General features: G+C 42.9%; 1 protein-coding gene across 4 annotated transcripts; it reads left to right on the top strand.

Annotated features, from left to right (window-relative positions):
* Positions 1–418: 418 nt before the first annotated feature.
* antkmt (adenine nucleotide translocase lysine methyltransferase) lies at positions 419–4,871 on the top strand. Of its 4 annotated transcripts, none has more exons than XM_080776132.1 (6): positions 419–465; positions 1,172–1,339; positions 1,520–1,624; positions 2,647–2,787; positions 3,048–3,098; positions 3,467–4,871. In XM_080776132.1, exons 2-6 carry the CDS (start codon positions 1,178–1,180, stop codon positions 3,683–3,685), a joined length of 678 nt encoding a protein of 225 aa, XP_080632258.1. In that variant the 5' UTR covers positions 419–465; positions 1,172–1,177; the 3' UTR covers positions 3,686–4,871. The 4 variants fall into 4 exon arrangements, with proteins under 4 accessions (XP_080632258.1, XP_080632261.1, XP_080632259.1 ...); XM_080776135.1 differs by having other exon boundaries at positions 436–465; positions 1,176–1,339; XM_080776133.1 differs by lacking the exon at positions 419–465 and adding an exon at positions 485–626 and having other exon boundaries at positions 1,176–1,339.
* Positions 4,872–18,109: the final 13,238 nt, after the last annotated feature.

Genomic DNA, 18,109 nt, shown 5'->3' with positions numbered 1-18,109 from the left:
TTGTTTAAAGTCGTGTAATGTAATCAAATACACCTTTTTCTGTTTGGATGTATGGGCTGTCAAGGACAGAAATTTAGTTTTTTGCCACTCAGTACTGTAGGCGTTCACTGAGCCTAACTCTGGTCCAGATGGACCAGAGTTATCATCATTACATCACCTAATCATAGCTGCATAACTTATCGATGGATGATAAGATGTGTGATTTTTATTTTGTATATGTCAAACAGTGAACTGGCATGACAATATAAATAATCAAAAAAGAGAACAGCAAAATGATGAGCATAATAATAATAATGCCCTATATAAATCTCATTAAACATGCTTGCGCTCGGTCATCATTACTTGCGCGCGTGCTAAACAAGCGAGAAAGCGGAACTAAAAGGGACAGGTTCGTGTTTTTATACGTTACACTTTTTGACGGACCAGTGCGTTTGGACAAGTTCCGACTTGTCCGTCCGTTATCAGGTTAGTAGTAACCATAATAATGACTTCAGTGAGTGAGCTTGTTGAGAGTTTTTGTCAGATTTGTGATAGCGTTCGTGTTATTGTCTGCGTGTTTCGTGTTGCTGTTGTATCTGAAATGGATTTTTGAGGATTGATTGTCGCATTTCTCTGCTGCCTGCAAGGTCATGTAATTTAAATTGGCCTGTGATGCTGGATGCATTATTATTACTGTAAAGTGTAAACTTTGTAAATATAACTCTCTCTATGGTCCAGCATTGATATAACATGTGACTCCCATAGGGGACTAAGGGGAGCCTTTTGTCAATAACAAAATATATCAGTAAAACTTGGACCCAAAGCTGTTCCCCAGCAAAGATTAAGGGAATCATATTTTGTTTGTTTTGTTTTCCCCAAATTAAAGACAATTCACTGACAAATGCATGTCAAAATGTAGTTCTTGGAACAAAGTAATCAATGGGAATTGGGTATGCTACAGTTATGTCATATCATTTTCATCGTGATCAGAAAATATGTAGTACTGTTGTTCCACAATATCAGTGTGAATTGTAAATGTTGTATGGGCATGATGCCTGCATGGCTCAGCCAGTTATTATGGCAAAAATAAAATATTTTATGGGCCAACATAGTTTCCCCAATAATACACAAATCAGTCACTTTTGATCACGGATGTAATTTATTTATAAATGTAATTATTCATTTTGCATAGGTAGGAATGGAAGATGGCAACTCAGATGAACTTATTTCAGAGTTCAAGGATCGGAGTCTTGGAGTTTGGGGTCTTGCCCAGATATCTGCTGCCACTGGGCTCGGTATCTATGCTGTATGGGCGGGAATCCTCCAACCAGGTTTCCGGAGGGTTCCCCTGAGGCTACAGGTACGCTATGGAATAAAGTGATTCTCAATGTGGGGTCTTTGAGAGAGGTCCAGAGTGTCCTCGGCAAAATAAGTTCTTATAGCATCTAAATCATGTTAAACACTTTAAACATTTTTAAAACATTTGATTTTTTGGGGGGGAAACACTGCTCTATGTTACCAAATTAAAATGCCATTCCAGGTCCCATATATTCCTGCCAGCAAGGCCCAAGTGCAGAATGTAATGACACTGCTGAGAGGCCGACAGGGAACTCTTGTGGATTTGGGCTCAGGTGATGGCCGCATCGTAAGTATTAACTGGATGTTGTTGTTTTTTCCACATCGTGATTCTTGTAGCACTCAATGTTTCCCTGGAAGGATAATTATGACCATCAAAGTGGTTGGAGGTTAGCTCAGTGATACAATGAAACAGAAGAACACAATTGGGGCTGAAAATGTGGTATTAAAGGCAAAGCTACACTATGTAACGTTCTTTGTGATTAAAATGTCATCTGTATGGTAGAGTATGTTAATACAATAACTAACAACTGCGTGGCAGTATTTGGTCTTTGTGCTCTTCTATTGAGAAATGTACTAGTGGTCTGGTAGTACCACTACTCGTTGACAAGTGGTGTTGCCCAAAAAGCTCAAAAGTCAATATAAACTCTGAGCAATATAAATATATATATATATTGATCCATCAAGTCATCATGACCTGATGAAGATCAAATAGATCGAAACGTTGTCAGTATTTCAATAAAGACCGGCTTTCTTATACCTGTGGTGTGCGGGCTCCATCCAATACCTACTGAAGTTTATTTAGTCCAGCACCCAGCCTGTCGATGTGCGTATTCTACGTCCGCTCTAGTGACCATGCTAGTTTGAAATGGTTTATTTGGCAGTTAATAGAGCTGTAGCACTGTAGAATGAATGAATCTTTATTTTCGTGTCTTGTTGTTACGACCCATCCCTTACGGGATTATAAGACACCAAAATAAACAATATCACATTCACTTCCCACACAGAAGCTACAGAAAAATATTGGTTAAAACAAAAGCAGAACAGAGATAAAGAATACATCACATTATGTTTTCTTTGTCCCTATGTCCCAAGCTTTCTCTATATATTCTGCAATCTTATGTTCAAAAATCCATCTGAGTATGACAATTAATAATAATCATTTTGTATATTATGGCACCCATCTTGCTTTTCACTTTTCAGTGAGTTTTCTTTCCTTCTCAATCTCTGTTTTGATCTCAGCTGCGATTATTACAAACCATGTAGGGAATGACAATGTTGGACTTTTATTTGTGTTAATTTTTATTAAAGGTTCTGGAAGCTCATCGCCAGGGCTTTAGTCCTGCTGTTGGCTATGAGCTCAACCCCTGGCTCTTACGGCTGGCTCGCTTTCATGCATGGAGAGCAGGATACAACGGAAAGGTTTCGTACCGACGAGAAGATCTCTGGAAGGTTTGAACTATCATTATAATATATCACAGTTTTTACACATACAGACACTACATTGAAAGAATCTTTGCTTACTATTGTTTTAGTGATATACATTGAAGACCTATTTTATACTTTGACATATAACAGCATCACATAGCTAAACTCATATTGTGAATCAACACATTGAGGTTATCGATCTGCTTGCTTTTTTACACCTAAAAAGACATGCCTGGTTGAAAATGGTTAAAATAACATGTTTTTGTAAACCGATTTTATTACAGGTCAGCTTAAGGGACTGTAAGAACGTTACAGTGTTTTTGGCTCCCAGTGTGGTGAGTAGCATAAAGTATAGAAGCCAATTATGAACTGTTGTGTTTTTACTTACTAGCTCTGGATATGTTTTGGAGGGTGAAAAAGACAACTTGAGTAAAGGGCATCTCATATCTGCGATCTTGGCGCTGTCTTTTATTGGGCTTAAGGGAATGAAATTGCAAGCGTTTTGATTGATTGATTGATTACTTTATTAGACAGAAATGTAAACAGCACACCACAGAGTACAGTCAAACACTAATTCTATAAGGATATTTTGGTCTTGTTTCCATTCAGGTCCTGGGTATTCAATTCATAATCATGACATGACCGGTAGAGAGCCATTGAAATATCACATAGTGGGTAAAATGCGTTTGTGTTTGTATTTTAGCTATCATTACTGCAAGAGAAGTTGCTGACTGAGCTACCTGATGATGCGCAAGTGGTTGCTGGTCGTTTCCCCTTCCCCGATTGGACACCTTGCAGGACTGAGGGCCATGGTGTGGACAGAGCCTGGGTTTATAGCATGCAGACCCTACGACAACACACCAGCAAACAGAACACAGTTTATTGCACAGATGAGGACAAGTCTATTCCAGCTGGTCAGTAACTTTGGCAAGAAACCTGGACAGTGAAAAGTGTACTAGGCTACTAGCAGTGCTATAATTGGAATGGATATTGATTTCAATATGTCAAACAGTAAATCGACAGCTGGCCAGACTGGAAGCACAAAATGTTAGATAACAGTCAGCAAACGCACCTGCAGGTCTGTCTGTCAATATCATAAGCTGCCACATGTGGAATGGAATGGACACACTTAAAGGAAGAATAGCGTGTATTTTATTTTACTCCTTTTTTATGTCCACACCTGAGGCATTTACTTGGTGGTTGTGAATAATTTAAGAGCATGTGGTTTTACGGTCCACAAGATGCCATTCTTGATTTTGTGAGCATGTGTAAGCAGAAGATACAAATACTGTAAATAAAATGACAATGAATCAGATAACCCAAGTTTTGTGGAGGGGGACAGTGAAATTCTATTGTTTAATACTTTTTATAGATGTTTTATGGGAGGCGCACTCTTTCTGGCTCACTTTAGTTAAATATCACTTTAGTTAAAATAACGTACCGAGACTAGGGAATAGGGATGGCGATGATTTACGATTCTGTCTCCATCGGGACATGACTTGGACGGCGGCGAGTCTGTTGAAGCTGACTTCGCAACGCTCAGCACGGTGACTCGCTCGGTGGTGCCTCTTGTGGCTCAAGTCACCTTCAGCCTCCTTGGGTGAAAACGAGTGCACCTTTTTCAATCTGACTGGTTTTCTAATCATATATATATTTAACTATGTGTGAACGAATATAAATGGCTCTCATTTGAGGTTATTAATAATCTTGGCAAATAGTAAGTATGTGACACTTGTGATGTGAAGCATTTACGTTTCCTCTGGTTTCCTCCTTGGCTGCGAGTGCTAAGCATGGAGTGACAGTGAAATGTTTCATTGGTTATTTAATAGATTGATATGTGTTTACTGCTCTTAAACCTCTGAAGTCAATGCCATTATTTCCTATTTTTTCGGCCTGCCTGGTATTCTTGATATATAGGAAATGTCAACAACCTGTGTTCAGAATTTGCATTGATGTCACATGAATGTACTATAGTGATATGAAGATGACAAAAGGGGGCAAAAAGTAAATTGAATGTCAATGATCTTTATTGAAATCACACAATGTTTGAGTTTGAAAATTGTTCTAAGTCGTGGGAACCTTTTTTTTTAATACAAAGAAGTCCAGGCACTTTCTGTAGCACACGATTAGTCACGTACGATAATTAGACAAATCAACACCTCCCATGAACTTGCTGTATTCAAACGCAGGTCCAGAATGTGTTTCTTGGTCCAGCCTCCATCCTGAGTTCTCATTCCCCTTTCCACAGTTTGTATGCTGGGCCTGGGGTGGATTGTCGCTGCAGCGAAAAGTGAAGAGAAGCAAGTTTCAATGTCTTCATCAGTATGGCAAACCCACAGATGTTATAGTTAATTTCCAAAGTGATCAAATTATTTTGTGCAATGAAATGGTCAGCTGCTAGATAATGATAAAAATCACACCTGTGTGAACTGAGTGGTGCAACTCCCCTCTCCCCCGGCATCTCTCTCTCTGTAATTAGCAGGCAACACTATCTCTGTTTCTGGCACAACAGCGCCACTTTTCCCCCTACTGGTACTCTAAACATAGTTACATAGGTTAGGACGGACATTGCTTGGAGTGGTTGCACCACTCAAAAAGGTGAGTATGTGAATACCAATATTCTAGGACAAGCGGGTCAAAAGTTACATTTTGATCCGCATCAAAATGTAGAAACTGAACCTGAGTAACATACCTGTAGAGATGGCCCCTCCTGGATTAGGCAAATTGTCCAAATGGCAATTTTGGGGGCAACCAAGCCCCAAGGTTTTTTTTTAATTTCAAATAAACTATGGACAGTACAGAAACCTGCCAGTAGCCTACCAAATGGCAATCGATAAGGATTCCAAACTACAGTAGCCTAATGAAACTACAGTCTTTCTCTTGGAAAGTTACATGCTGAAATAGAAGTGACTGTTTAAAGAAAACATATAAAGCATAGCATCTTGTTTGAAATGTCCAAACCGACCAACTGTCTAAATTCCAATGAAGATTAAGTTGAAAATGGGTGAAGTCAAGTGAAGTGGTCCACTAAGCAAAAAATAACGTAGGCCTACTACAATATGAACACATTCATTCATCACATAATATGTAACTATTACTAATATCTCATAGAATACATTTTTGTTTTATTTAAATATCTCAGTGTAGGCTAGAGAGTGAGACTAGTGTGTAGAGGTCTATACCCAACATGGCAATTGGCAAGTGGAAGGAGAGAGTACTGTGGGTGGGGGTTTCTTTTAATTTGTGTCGTAAAAGAGGAAGTTGTGACGCAAAGTCGCAGGCGCTCCGTCAAGCCAGCAAATATAATATTTCCTGGTTACGAGCTAGCGCAAATAAGGTTTTCAGAATAAGACATCGTAATGGTTTTTAAAGGTCATGCTTTTTTTTTAAGCATTTATGCTATGTCTTTTAAATGGCCTATACTAGACTAAAGTAATTAGTTTATATGTGCCCTAAAAGGTTGTTACCGTTTTCAATTAGCTATTAATCCCCATTAAACTGGCATTTTATAGTTAATCTCACCTATTTAGTATAACAATACTGTATGTATGCCATTAAATAATATAGGCTGACGTTTTAATTTTATTTTATTACATTGTTAATGTTAATGTATCTATCTATTTAATTTGAACAATTTAGAAATATTGTCTAAATCATAATTAGCTTTTGTGACATTTTAACCTAGTTAAATCTATCTAGTATAAGAGTGTGTGTGTGTGTGTGTGTGTGTGTGTGTGTGTGTGTGTGTGTGTGTGTACTTTAACAATAGGGCTGAGCCCGATTGGCAGGGCGTTTGCGGGCTGGGTCTTGGCTGGGGGCTACACATAGAACCGTTTTTTGTCAATCGTCCAGTTTGAAAATGGCATTTTTTTTTACCTCTGACTGCACTGGGATTGCCAATTTTTGACACCTCTGCTGCTTAGCAGAGAGTGTGGTGTTGTAGACTAGGAAGTCTCTCCGAACGCGTGCATATGTCAGACCGGTTGAAACAGAACCGAATTTTGTCCAGCGTCCACTATAGTCTGAAAATGGCTAATTTTTTACCTCTAAAAGTGAACAGCATTTAGTTTAGTTAGTTTTAATTCGTTTTACTGGTGTTATTATTATTATTTTTTACAAAGAAACATAATGTGTGTTCTGTGTAGACTAAGAGCATCGTTTAAATGCTTAATTTATAGTTTTAATTTGCAAAATAACAGTTTTTCAATGGATTCAGTTTACTCTAGACTAGAGCGTGATTTGGAATTCCACCAAAGCTTCAGGATCCCAGAGCCATCTAATAGAAGAGTTGCGATATTGAGGGGGCAGGAAACAGCACGGTCACGTGGTTCATGTACTCGTGCGAGCCCATAGAGTTAGACTCCAATGCATTCCGTAAAGTTTACACCGTAAACTTCCGGTTGTCCCTATTTGAAGCCTTCAAATAGGGACAATCCAATAGAAGTCTATGTAGAAGAGCCGCCATTGGACTGGCCCCTTAGTATAAGGGTCGATTCATACTCCTATTTTAGAGCCGAATAAAGTCGGTTCGGCGCTGTAGAGCCTACAATGTGTCGTCATTTGAGGTTCGGGGGGGCGGGTACCGTCCTAAAGTCGGCTCTTCGGTGCTACTGAAAATTTCTGACGAGCCGAAATCATTTCGGCACTACAGCGCCGAAACAGCGGTAAAATAGGAGTATATGAATCGGCCCTAAGACTGGCCCCATGAAGTGAACGCAGTTTGCGTAAGTCTGTCTATACTCTATGGCTCTGCAGGATCCAGGACCAGCCTTAATTAAAGGAGAATTCCATGCTAGAAGGCTTTCTTACCTTTCTTTGTAGTTGTTACGTCCCCACCAGGTGTTTTTTTGTGTGCAAAAACTCCTTATTGGATATTTCCCCTACCATAAGCCCTCAATGTATTGCATTGGATTGAATGGGAATTGAATGGGGCTATGGGGTGTTGTGCTAATTCGCTTATTTCCATTGAAATAAGTAGTAAAGTGTGCTCAGCTGCTTGGGATATTATTTACATTATGAAGAGAGGATATACAAAAAAAAATATGTATACCCCATGGCCCCATTCAATTCCCATTCAATTAATTTAGGGCTTATGGTAGGGGAAATAGCCAATAAGGAGGTTTTGCACAAAATAACACCTGGACCTCTTTGGTGAGGGCGTAACAACTACAAATAAAGGTAAGAAAGCCTTCTAGCATGGAATTCTCCTTTAAGTTGCTGTGTGTCTGATTGGCTCCTGGGCAGGCATAGTTTTACTGGGGTTAGGGTTGGGTTTAGGCATAGCTTTACTGATGTTAGGTAGGGTTAGGCATAGTTGCTCTTATTTTGAAGAGATCGTCCACCGGAAGTCTTATATTTTCTAGCTAGGGCTCCGTCTAATGAGCTAATTTAGAACTTCCTGTCTGAGAGCTAGCTAATTTAAGACATCCGGTTGCCTTCAGAATAAGATAAGGTTATTTAATTCGTTAATTAAATAATTATTACATTACATTATTAGTATTATTATTACATTACAGTTATTGTAAAGACACACATTATGTTTCTGTGTAAAAATAAGTAATTAAATAACATAAAAAAGTTATCTAAATGGATAAATGCTATTCACTGGAGTGCATGGACTTTATAAAGTGGACACTGGACAAAAGACGGCTCCGCGAGGCAACTATCTGGACATACCCACGCGTTCGGGAAGATGTCCTCTACCACCCCACAGTCTCCGTTAAGCGGGAGAGGTGTAAAATTCACAGCAGCAGAGCTTCTACTGGGGTCAATGCAAAAAAATGTACCGTTTCCGGACCCAGAATGGACACTGGACAAAGAGGCCTCCGCGAGGCAACTATCTGGACATACCCACGCGTCCGGGGAGATGTCCTCTACCACACCCCACTCTCCGCTAAGCGGGAGAGGTGTAAAATTCACAGCAGCAGACCTTCTATTGGGGTCAACACTCAAAAAAGTGCCGTTTCCAGACCCAGAATGGACACTGGACAAAGAGGCCTCCGCGAGGCAACTATCTGGACATACCCACGCGTCCGGGGAGATGTCCTCTACCACACCCCACTCTCCGCTAAGCGGGAGAGGTGTAAAATTCAGAGCAGCAGACCTTCTATTGGGGTCAACACTCAAAAAAGTGCCGTTTCCAGACCCGGAATGGACACTGGACAAAGAGGCCTCCGCGAGGCAACTATCTGGACATACCCACGCGTCCGGGGAGATGTCCTCTACCACCCCACAGTCTCCGCTAAGCGGGAGAGGTGTAAAATTCAGAGCAGCAGACCTTCTATTGGGGTCAATGCAAAAAAATGTACCGTTTCCGGACCCAGAATGGACACTGGACAAAAGACGGCTCCGCGAGGCAACTATCTGGACATACCCACGCGTTCGGGGAGATGTCCTCTACCACCCCACAGTCTCCGCTAAGCGGGAGAGGTGTAAAATTCACAGCTGGAGCCTTTCTACTGGGGTCAATGCAAAAAAATGTACCGTTTCCGGACCCAGAATGGACACTGGACAAAAGACGGCTCCGCGAGGCAACTATCTGGACATACCCACATGTTCAGGGAGATGTCCTGTACCACACCCCAGTCTCCGCTAAGCGGGAGAGGTGTAAAATTCACAGCTGGAGCCCTTCTACTGGGGTCAATGCAAAAAAAATACCGTTTCCGGACCCAGAATGGACACTGGACAAAAGACGGCTCCGCGAGGCAACTATCTGGACATACCCACATGTTCAGGGAGATGTCCTGTACCACACCCCAGTCTCCGCTAAGCGGGAGAGGTGTAAAATTCACAGCTGGAGCCCTTCTACTGGGGTCAATGCAAAAAAATTACCGTTTCCGGACCCAGAATGGACACTGGACAAAAGACGGCTCCGCGAGGCAACTATCTGGACATACCCACATGTTCAGGGAGATGTCCTGTACCACACCCCAGTCTCCGCTAAGCGGGAGAGGTGTAAAATTCACAGCTGGAGCCCTTCTACTGGGGTCAATGCAAAAAAATTACCGTTTCCGGACCCAGAATGGACACTGGACAAAAGACGGCTCCGCGAGGCAACTATCTGGACATACCCACGTGTTCAGGGAGATGTCCTGTACCACTAATACTACTAATGAATGGGTCATGCCAAGTAAAAGGGCTGTCTATTGCATTTGCCAAGCGCCAAATGACCGAAATAAAGCTATGATTGCATGTGACCTCTGTGGAGCCTGGTTTCATATGGACTGTCTGGGAGTTTCACCTAGTCGAGACTCAATTATGCGTGTTTATCCACTACTTGCAATCTTGAGCCATTGACACAGGGGATTTTATATACTGAAAAGAATAGCAGTGTTCATGTGCAGCCTATAAAGCCTGAAAAGAATAGCAGTGTTCATGTGCAGGAAGACAGCACTAGTGTAGATGAATCACATTTAAATCAAACCAACAGTGTTCATGTGCAGCCTATAAAGCCTGAAAAGAATAGCAGTGTTCATGTGCAGGAAGACAGCACTAGTGTAGATGAATCACATTTAAATCAAACCAACAGTGTTCATGTGCAGCCTATAAAGCCTGAAAAGAATAGCAGTGTTCATGTGCAGGAAGACAGCACTAGTGTAGATGAATCACATTTAAATCAAACCAGCAGTGTTCATGTGCCTATAAAGCCAGTTGTTGTGCACCACGCATTTCATGAGAGCACTGTACATAATCATTCTGTACAGACTCTGAGTCTAGATGCTGTAGAAATAGATCACTCGTATAGCACTGTACAGAATCAGTCTGTACAGACTCTGAGTCTAGATGCTGTAGAAATAGATCACTCGTATAGCACTGTACAGACTCTGAGTCTAGATGCTGTAGAAATAGATCACTCGTATAGCACTGTACAGACTGAGTCTAGATGCTGTAGAAATAGATCACTCGTATAGCACTGTACATCAGTCTGTACAGACTCTGAGTCTAGATGATGGTACTGTTCAGAGTGTCATGGGACTATCTAGTGCTACATTAGGACCCTTCAAACACAGTGCCATTGAACCTACTACCTTTACTTTGAAGTCTTCAGAATGGGACACTGTAAACTCCTTAAGAGTCAAAGGAAATAAATATTTGAAGATGTATGAATGGCAAGAGCTGTTTGCCAGCAAAGTCAAGGAATCGAATCCATATACTGTATAATCCGTTTTGTTAATCACTACTTTTCTACCGCTGTCGTTAGAAAATCAAGCAAGCCATGTCTGACAATCATTGGCGCCTGTCGGCATACTTCATGTGAGATGACCTTTAAAATACATCTCTATTCATTCGAAGACGGCATATTTCATATAGCTTACACTGGCAACATACATCACACAAAGGACAAATTGAGAGGTAGATATATTAGAAGCACAGAGCGTGCAAACTTGGGTAGAAAAATGAAGAACCGATTTGCACATAATGTTTACATTGAGGCAGTGAACAATGCAGACCCAAGGTCTTTAATAGCTGGAAATCGTAGTGGAGTTGGCAAAGACACTTCTTTGTACAGGCAGGTCAAATATGAACAGCGGAAACTAGGATGGAAGGATAACAGTGAGATCAAAGCTTTGATGGACCTTAAAAAAGAATGGGAGGATAAAGACACAGACAGTGTTGTTGTAAAAGGATTCATTCAAGTTATTAAAGTTAGTCCCCTTAAGGTTATATGTTTTAGTGAAGCAGGAGTGAAACTGTGGCACAATGCGACCGCACAATGTGCCGCGTCATGGGATGCCACAGGGGGGATCATTAAGACTAAACTAACAGAGACAGTGTTGCCAACTCTCCAGTGACGGAAGTAGCTAGTGGCTCCTCGAAAAGTCGCTAAAAGTCGCCAGGGGTGGGATATGCGCGCGCGTAGCGCGCGCCGCCCCTAGCGACTTTTTTGCGTCCCTAGCGACTTTTAGGCGCCCCTAGCAACGAAAATATGTAGCCAGCCCAGAAAAACATTTGTCATTTATGTGCACTTAGTTTGTATCATCTCTTCATTTGATAACACATCGTTTAAACTCATTGTAATACCTCAATTACCTCAATTCAACTAATGTTTAGAACGCTATTTTGTTCCGATCCATACAGGAATTAGAAGGTTAATACTTTATGCATCCGAGTGTGTATTTTATTTTTACTAGCAGACTAAACTGAGCTGCCAGTGCACTGCTTCCTCCTTTCTTGCTCTGTCGAGCTCGAGGGGCGCGTTCGGAAATACCGCACCGGAGCGCACTCGCCTAGGCAGAGCAAGAAAGGAGGAAGCACTGGTAGACAGTCTGTGCAGTGTGCACATAACCGAGCCGAGGAAGCCACTGAGCCTGCTGTGACCTGTGAGCCAGACCAGACGCGCCGACCACTTTTAGTTTTGCCAATTTCGCGGATTTGAGGCTGAGAAAAAAAAAAAAAAAGATTTTATCTCTGGCGCATATCTGGCGCCTGTCAACACGATTTGTCCCCAATTCACCAGGGGAAAAAAGCTAGATTTCTCGCCAGAAGCTTTTCACTAATTCAGTCGCTAGGGGGGTCTGGAAAGAAGCTAAATATGACGACAAATCCGCTAAGTTGGCAACACTGAACAGAGAAAAGGATTTTGTATTATGAAATTATAGTAAGTTCATTTAATTCATCAACTCCTGTTGCATTCATGATCTCTGAAGAACATACTCAATCGGCTATAGAGGAACTACTCACACAATTGAGATGCAAAGAGAAGGAGATATTTGGTACAAACACATGTAACACCGATTCAGATTAATAGTGACAGGTCCATAGTGCTTTTAAAAGCCAGTATGCGTATCTTCAATCAAGATAGCATGAGTATGTACTTGTTACGCTGCTGGAGAATAGTGGTAGGAAAGGCAGATAACAAAGATTTAGATTTCTGTACCATAAGGGCATGTAAAAGTCATTTGATGAAACAGGCAAGTCACATTTGCAAACAACAATACATACACAGAGATAAGAGGTATAATTTGGCTATGTACATCTTCAGCACTTTAGTTAATGCCAAAACACTACAACAAACAAGTACAATAGTACAAGCTGCTTGTATTGTACTTGGTAGTAAAAGGAACTCTAGCGTGGTGCAAGCCAGTATTGACACCATCATGTCTGAGACACAGAAACTAGCGCCACAGAAAGAAATTGTTGATACAAAGCATGATCGACAAGACAGTCCTTATGACACTGTGATTGATCATGATTTCTTTGGTGATTTTGAGGATGTCAGTGAAAGTACATCTCCCTTCAAAAAACATTTTGAAACAGTAAGGACTGAAGCCAATAAAGCAATGAAAACCACCAATGACACAGGTGAAAATACCTACCATGGGGAACTGATTTTAAACAAGCTGTTCAAGATGCTGTCAACTATTCCAATATGGTCAGATCTCCTCTCAGGTGATTTGCAGAGATTCTCTGGAGCCTATGCTGATTGCAAAACAATCTGTGGTGTCACTCAACAACTAGTGAATAGCATCCCAGACTTGGCCGTAGGAATGCACAATGACCCATTAGATTTTATACACAAACTAGTAGATTGGTTGAGTATGTGTGGTGTCCACACAGTTGTTCAAGCAAAACATACAGACATCTGTACATTCTGTGCCTGGACAGTTGAAAGCAATTCTTCTATTACTAATATTTTTGCATTACCGCTGCCACAGAAAAAAGAGTCCCTCAATTCTCTTTTCGAACACTCAATCATGGAAGGTGTAAGTCCAGACAAATGTACAACATGTGGTTATGATATGAAGCGACAAATATGTTGGAATGACTCTCCCGATTTCATTACTCTTTCTCTGTCGCGTGTTACTGATCGTGGGGCGGTGAGCCGCAAGCATGTACAACCATCTGGTGTAATCGAAATTCCTATTTGTGACGGCGGTAAAATTAAGTATAAGTTGGCCTCAATCATTTGTCATATAGGCTCTATGGCCAAAACTGGACACTTTTGGGCAGACTTGATTTATGACAATGTTGTAATTAAAGCAAATGACACAATGATAGAAATCTTACCAGCAGCAAATGCTGTGCGAGAGTCAAAAGTAAATGGGTGCTTATATTTCTATGTGAAATGTGGTGATGCTGGCATCACAATAGACAAGGATAATAACAGAACAATAACAGGGGACAATTTGGAAGAAGATGATGATGATGTGGTTTTATGCAATGAAAGTCTAAATGACAATATGTGTGAAGCCATACCATTACCAATTCTAACATTTCTACAACAGACATCTGCTTTCAAAAAATGTCACACACGGCTGGAAGAAGCAGCAGCGCAGGACTCAACATTTAGACGGAAACTTGATAAATTCAATCTAGCCAACACATCAGTGTCATTAATGTCAAGATGGCTTGGAGTAGTACAGGACAGGACAACAGAACAGGAATGTATAAACACATCACTGTAAAAATAACCTATTAGTGTTAATGGCCCATCTAACATTACCATTGTCATTCATGCAGACATTAGTGTTCAAACACCAGTAATTACCAAAATAATTAGTATTACTTTGAAATTGCATGCAGAGCCATTTTGAGCATTGACCCCAGTAGAAGGGCTCCAGCTGTTTAGTTTTAGTTTTAGTTTAGTTTATTTCGCACAATAAAAACAGTACAAAAAGGTAACATCAATAAAAGAAGTGTGTGCAGGTGAGAAAAGAAACACAGGGAGGGCTTATAAGTGGTTCTCACACGTGGGTATGTCCAGATAGTTGCCTCGCGGAGCCGTCTTTTGTCCAGTGTCCATTCTGGGTCCGGAAACGGTACATTTTTTTGCATTGACCACAGTAGAAGCTCTGCTGCTGTGAATTTTACACCTCTCCCGCTTAGCGGAGACTGGGGTGTGGTACAGGACATCTCCCTGAACACGTGGGTATGTCCAGATAGTTGCCTCGCGGAGCCGTCTTTTGTCCAGTGTCCATTCTGGGTCCGGAAACGGTACATTTTTTTGCATTGACCACAGTAGAAGCTCTGCTGCTGTGAATTTTACACCTCTCCCGCTTAGCGGAGACTGGGGTGTGGTACAGGACATCTCCCTGAACACGTGGGTATGTCCAGATAGTTGCCTCGCGGAGCCGTCTTTTGTCCAGTGTCCATTCTGGGTCCGGAAACGGTACATTTTTTTGCATTGACCACAGTAGAAGCTCTGCTGCTGTGAATTTTACACCTCTCCCGCTTAGCGGAGACTGGGGTGTGGTACAGGACATCTCCCTGAACACGTGGGTATGTCCAGATAGTTGCCTCGCGGAGCCGTCTTTTGTCCAGTGTCCATTCTGGGTCCGGAAACGGTACATTCTTTTGCATTGACCACAGTAGAAGTTCTGCTGCTGTGAATTTTACACCTCTCCCGCTTAGCGGAGACTGGGGTGTGGTACAGGACATCTCCCTGAACACGTGGGTATGTCCAGATAGTTGCCTCGCGGAGCCGTCTTTTGTCCAGTGTCCATTCTGGGTCCGGAAACGGTAATTTTTTTGCATTGACCCCAGTAGAAGGGCTCCAGCTGTGAATTTTACACCTCTCCCGCTTAGCGGAGACTGGGGTGTGGTACAGGACATCTCCCTGAACACGTGGGTATGTCCAGATAGTTGCCTCGCGGAGCCGTCTTTTGTCCAGTGTCCATTCTGGGTCCGGAAACGGTAATTTTTTTGCATTGACCCCAGTAGAAGGGCTCCAGCTGTGAATTTTACACCTCTCCCGCTTAGCGGAGACTGGGGTGTGGTACAGGACATCTCCCTGAACACGTGGGTATGTCCAGATAGTTGCCTCGCGGAGCCGTCTTTTGTCCAGTGTCCATTCTGGGTCCGGAAACGGTACATTTTTTTGCATTGACCACAGTAGAAGCTCTGCTGCTGTGAATTTTACACCTCTCCCGCTTAGCGGAGACTGGGGTGTGGTACAGGACATCTCCCTGAACACGTGGGTATGTCCAGATAGTTGCCTCGCGGAGCCGTCTTTTGTCCAGTGTCCATTCTGGGTCCGGAAACGGTACATTTTTTTGCATTGACCACAGTAGAAGCTCTGCTGCTGTGAATTTTACACCTCTCCCGCTTAGCGGAGACTGGGGTGTGGTACAGGACATCTCCCTGAACACGTGGGTATGTCCAGATAGTTGCCTCGCGGAGCCGTCTTTTGTCCAGTGTCCATTCTGGGTCCGGAAACGGTACATTTTTTTGCATTGACCACAGTAGAAGTTCTGCTGCTGTGAATTTTACACCTCTCCCGCTTAGCGGAGACTGGGGTGTGGTACAGGACATCTCCCTGAACACGTGGGTATGTCCAGATAGTTGCCTCGCGGAGCCGTCTTTTGTCCAGTGTCCATTCTGGGTCCGGAAACGGTACATTTTTTTGCATTGACCACAGTAGAAGCTCTGCTGCTGTGAATTTTACACCTCTCCCGCTTAGCGGAGACTGGGGTGTGGTACAGGACATCTCCCTGAACACGTGGGTATGTCCAGATAGTTGCCTCGCGGAGCCGTCTTTTGTCCAGTGTCCATTCTGGGTCCGGAAACGGTAATTTTTTTTGCATTGACCCCAGTAGAAGGGCTCCAGCTGTGAATTTTACACCTCTCCCGCTTAGCGGAGACTGGGGTGTGGTACAGGACATCTCCCTGAACACGTGGGTATGTCCAGATAGTTGCCTCGCGGAGCCGTCTTTTGTCCAGTGTCCATTCTGGGTCCGGAAACGGTACATTTTTTTGCATTGACCACAGTAGAAGCTCTGCTGCTGTGAATTTTACACCTCTCCCGCTTAGCGGAGACTGGGGTGTGGTACAGGACATCTCCCTGAACACGTGGGTATGTCCAGATAGTTGCCTCGCGGAGCCGTCTTTTGTCCAGTGTCCATTCTGGGTCCGGAAACGGTACATTTTTTTGCATTGACCACAGTAGAAGCTCTGCTGCTGTGAATTTTACACCTCTCCCGCTTAGCGGAGACTGGGGTGTGGTACAGGACATCTCCCTGAACACGTGGGTATGTCCAGATAGTTGCCTCGCGGAGCCGTCTTTTGTCCAGTGTCCATTCTGGGTCCGGAAACGGTACATTTTTTTGCATTGACCACAGTAGAAGTTCTGCTGCTGTGAATTTTACACCTCTCCCGCTTAGCGGAGACTGGGGTGTGGTACAGGACATCTCCCTGAACACGTGGGTATGTCCAGATAGTTGCCTCGCGGAGCCGTCTTTTGTCCAGTGTCCATTCTGGGTCCGGAAACGGTACATTTTTTTGCATTGACCACAGTAGAAGCTCTGCTGCTGTGAATTTTACACCTCTCCCGCTTAGCGGAGACTGGGGTGTGGTACAGGACATCTCCCTGAACACGTGGGTATGTCCAGATAGTTGCCTCGCGGAGCCGTCTTTTGTCCAGTGTCCATTCTGGGTCCGGAAACGGTAATTTTTTTTGCATTGACCACAGTAGAAGCTCTGCTGCTGTGAATTTTACACCTCTCCCGCTTAGCGGAGACTGGGGTGTGGTACAGGACATCTCCCTGAACACGTGGGTATGTCCAGATAGTTGCCTCGCGGAGCCGTCTTTTGTCCAGTGTCCATTCTGGGTCCGGAAACGGTACATTTTTTTGCATTGACCACAGTAGAAGCTCTGCTGCTGTGAATTTTACACCTCTCCCGCTTAGCGGCGACTGTGGGGTGGTAGAGGACATCTCCCCGGACGCGTGGGTATGTCCAGATAGTTGCCTCGCGGAGCCGTCTTTTGTCCAGTGTCCATTCTGGGTCCGGAAACGGTAATTTTTTTGCATTGACCCCAGTAGAAGCTCTGCTGCTGTGAATTTTACACCTCTCCCGCTTAGCGGAGACTGTAGGGTGGTAGAGGACATCTCCCCGGACGCGTGGGTATGTCCAGATAGTTGCCTCGCGGAGGCCTCTTTGTCCAGTGTCCATTCTGGGTCCGGAAACGGTACATTTTTTTGCATTGACCCCAGTAGAAGCTCTGCTGCTGTGAATTTTACACCTCTCCCGCTTAGCGGAGAGTGGGGTGTGGTAGAGGACATCTCCCCGGACGCGTGGGTATGTCCAGATAGTTGCCTCGCGGAGCCGTCTTTTGTCCAGTGTCCACTTTATGAAGTCCATGCACTCCAGTGAATAGCATTTATCCATTTAGATAACTTTATTATTATTATTATTATTATTTAATTACTTGTTTTTACACAGAAACATAATGTGTGTCTTATAGCATCATTTAAATGCTTAATTTGTAGTTTTAATGTGCAAATTAAACTTTTTTTCAATACTCTAGAGGTACTCTTATTTTGAAGAGATCGTCCACCGGAAGCCTTAAATTAGCTCACTAGATTAGCTCACTAGACAGTGCCCTAATATTTTTGCTGCCTAAACAAAA

The sequence above is a fragment of the Protomyctophum bolini genome (genome assembly GCF_963924005.1).
Source record: "Protomyctophum bolini genome assembly, chromosome: 11".
NCBI classification, from domain to species: domain Eukaryota; kingdom Metazoa; phylum Chordata; class Actinopteri; order Myctophiformes; family Myctophidae; genus Protomyctophum; species Protomyctophum bolini.
This window is presented reverse-complemented; position numbering and strand designations above follow the sequence as displayed.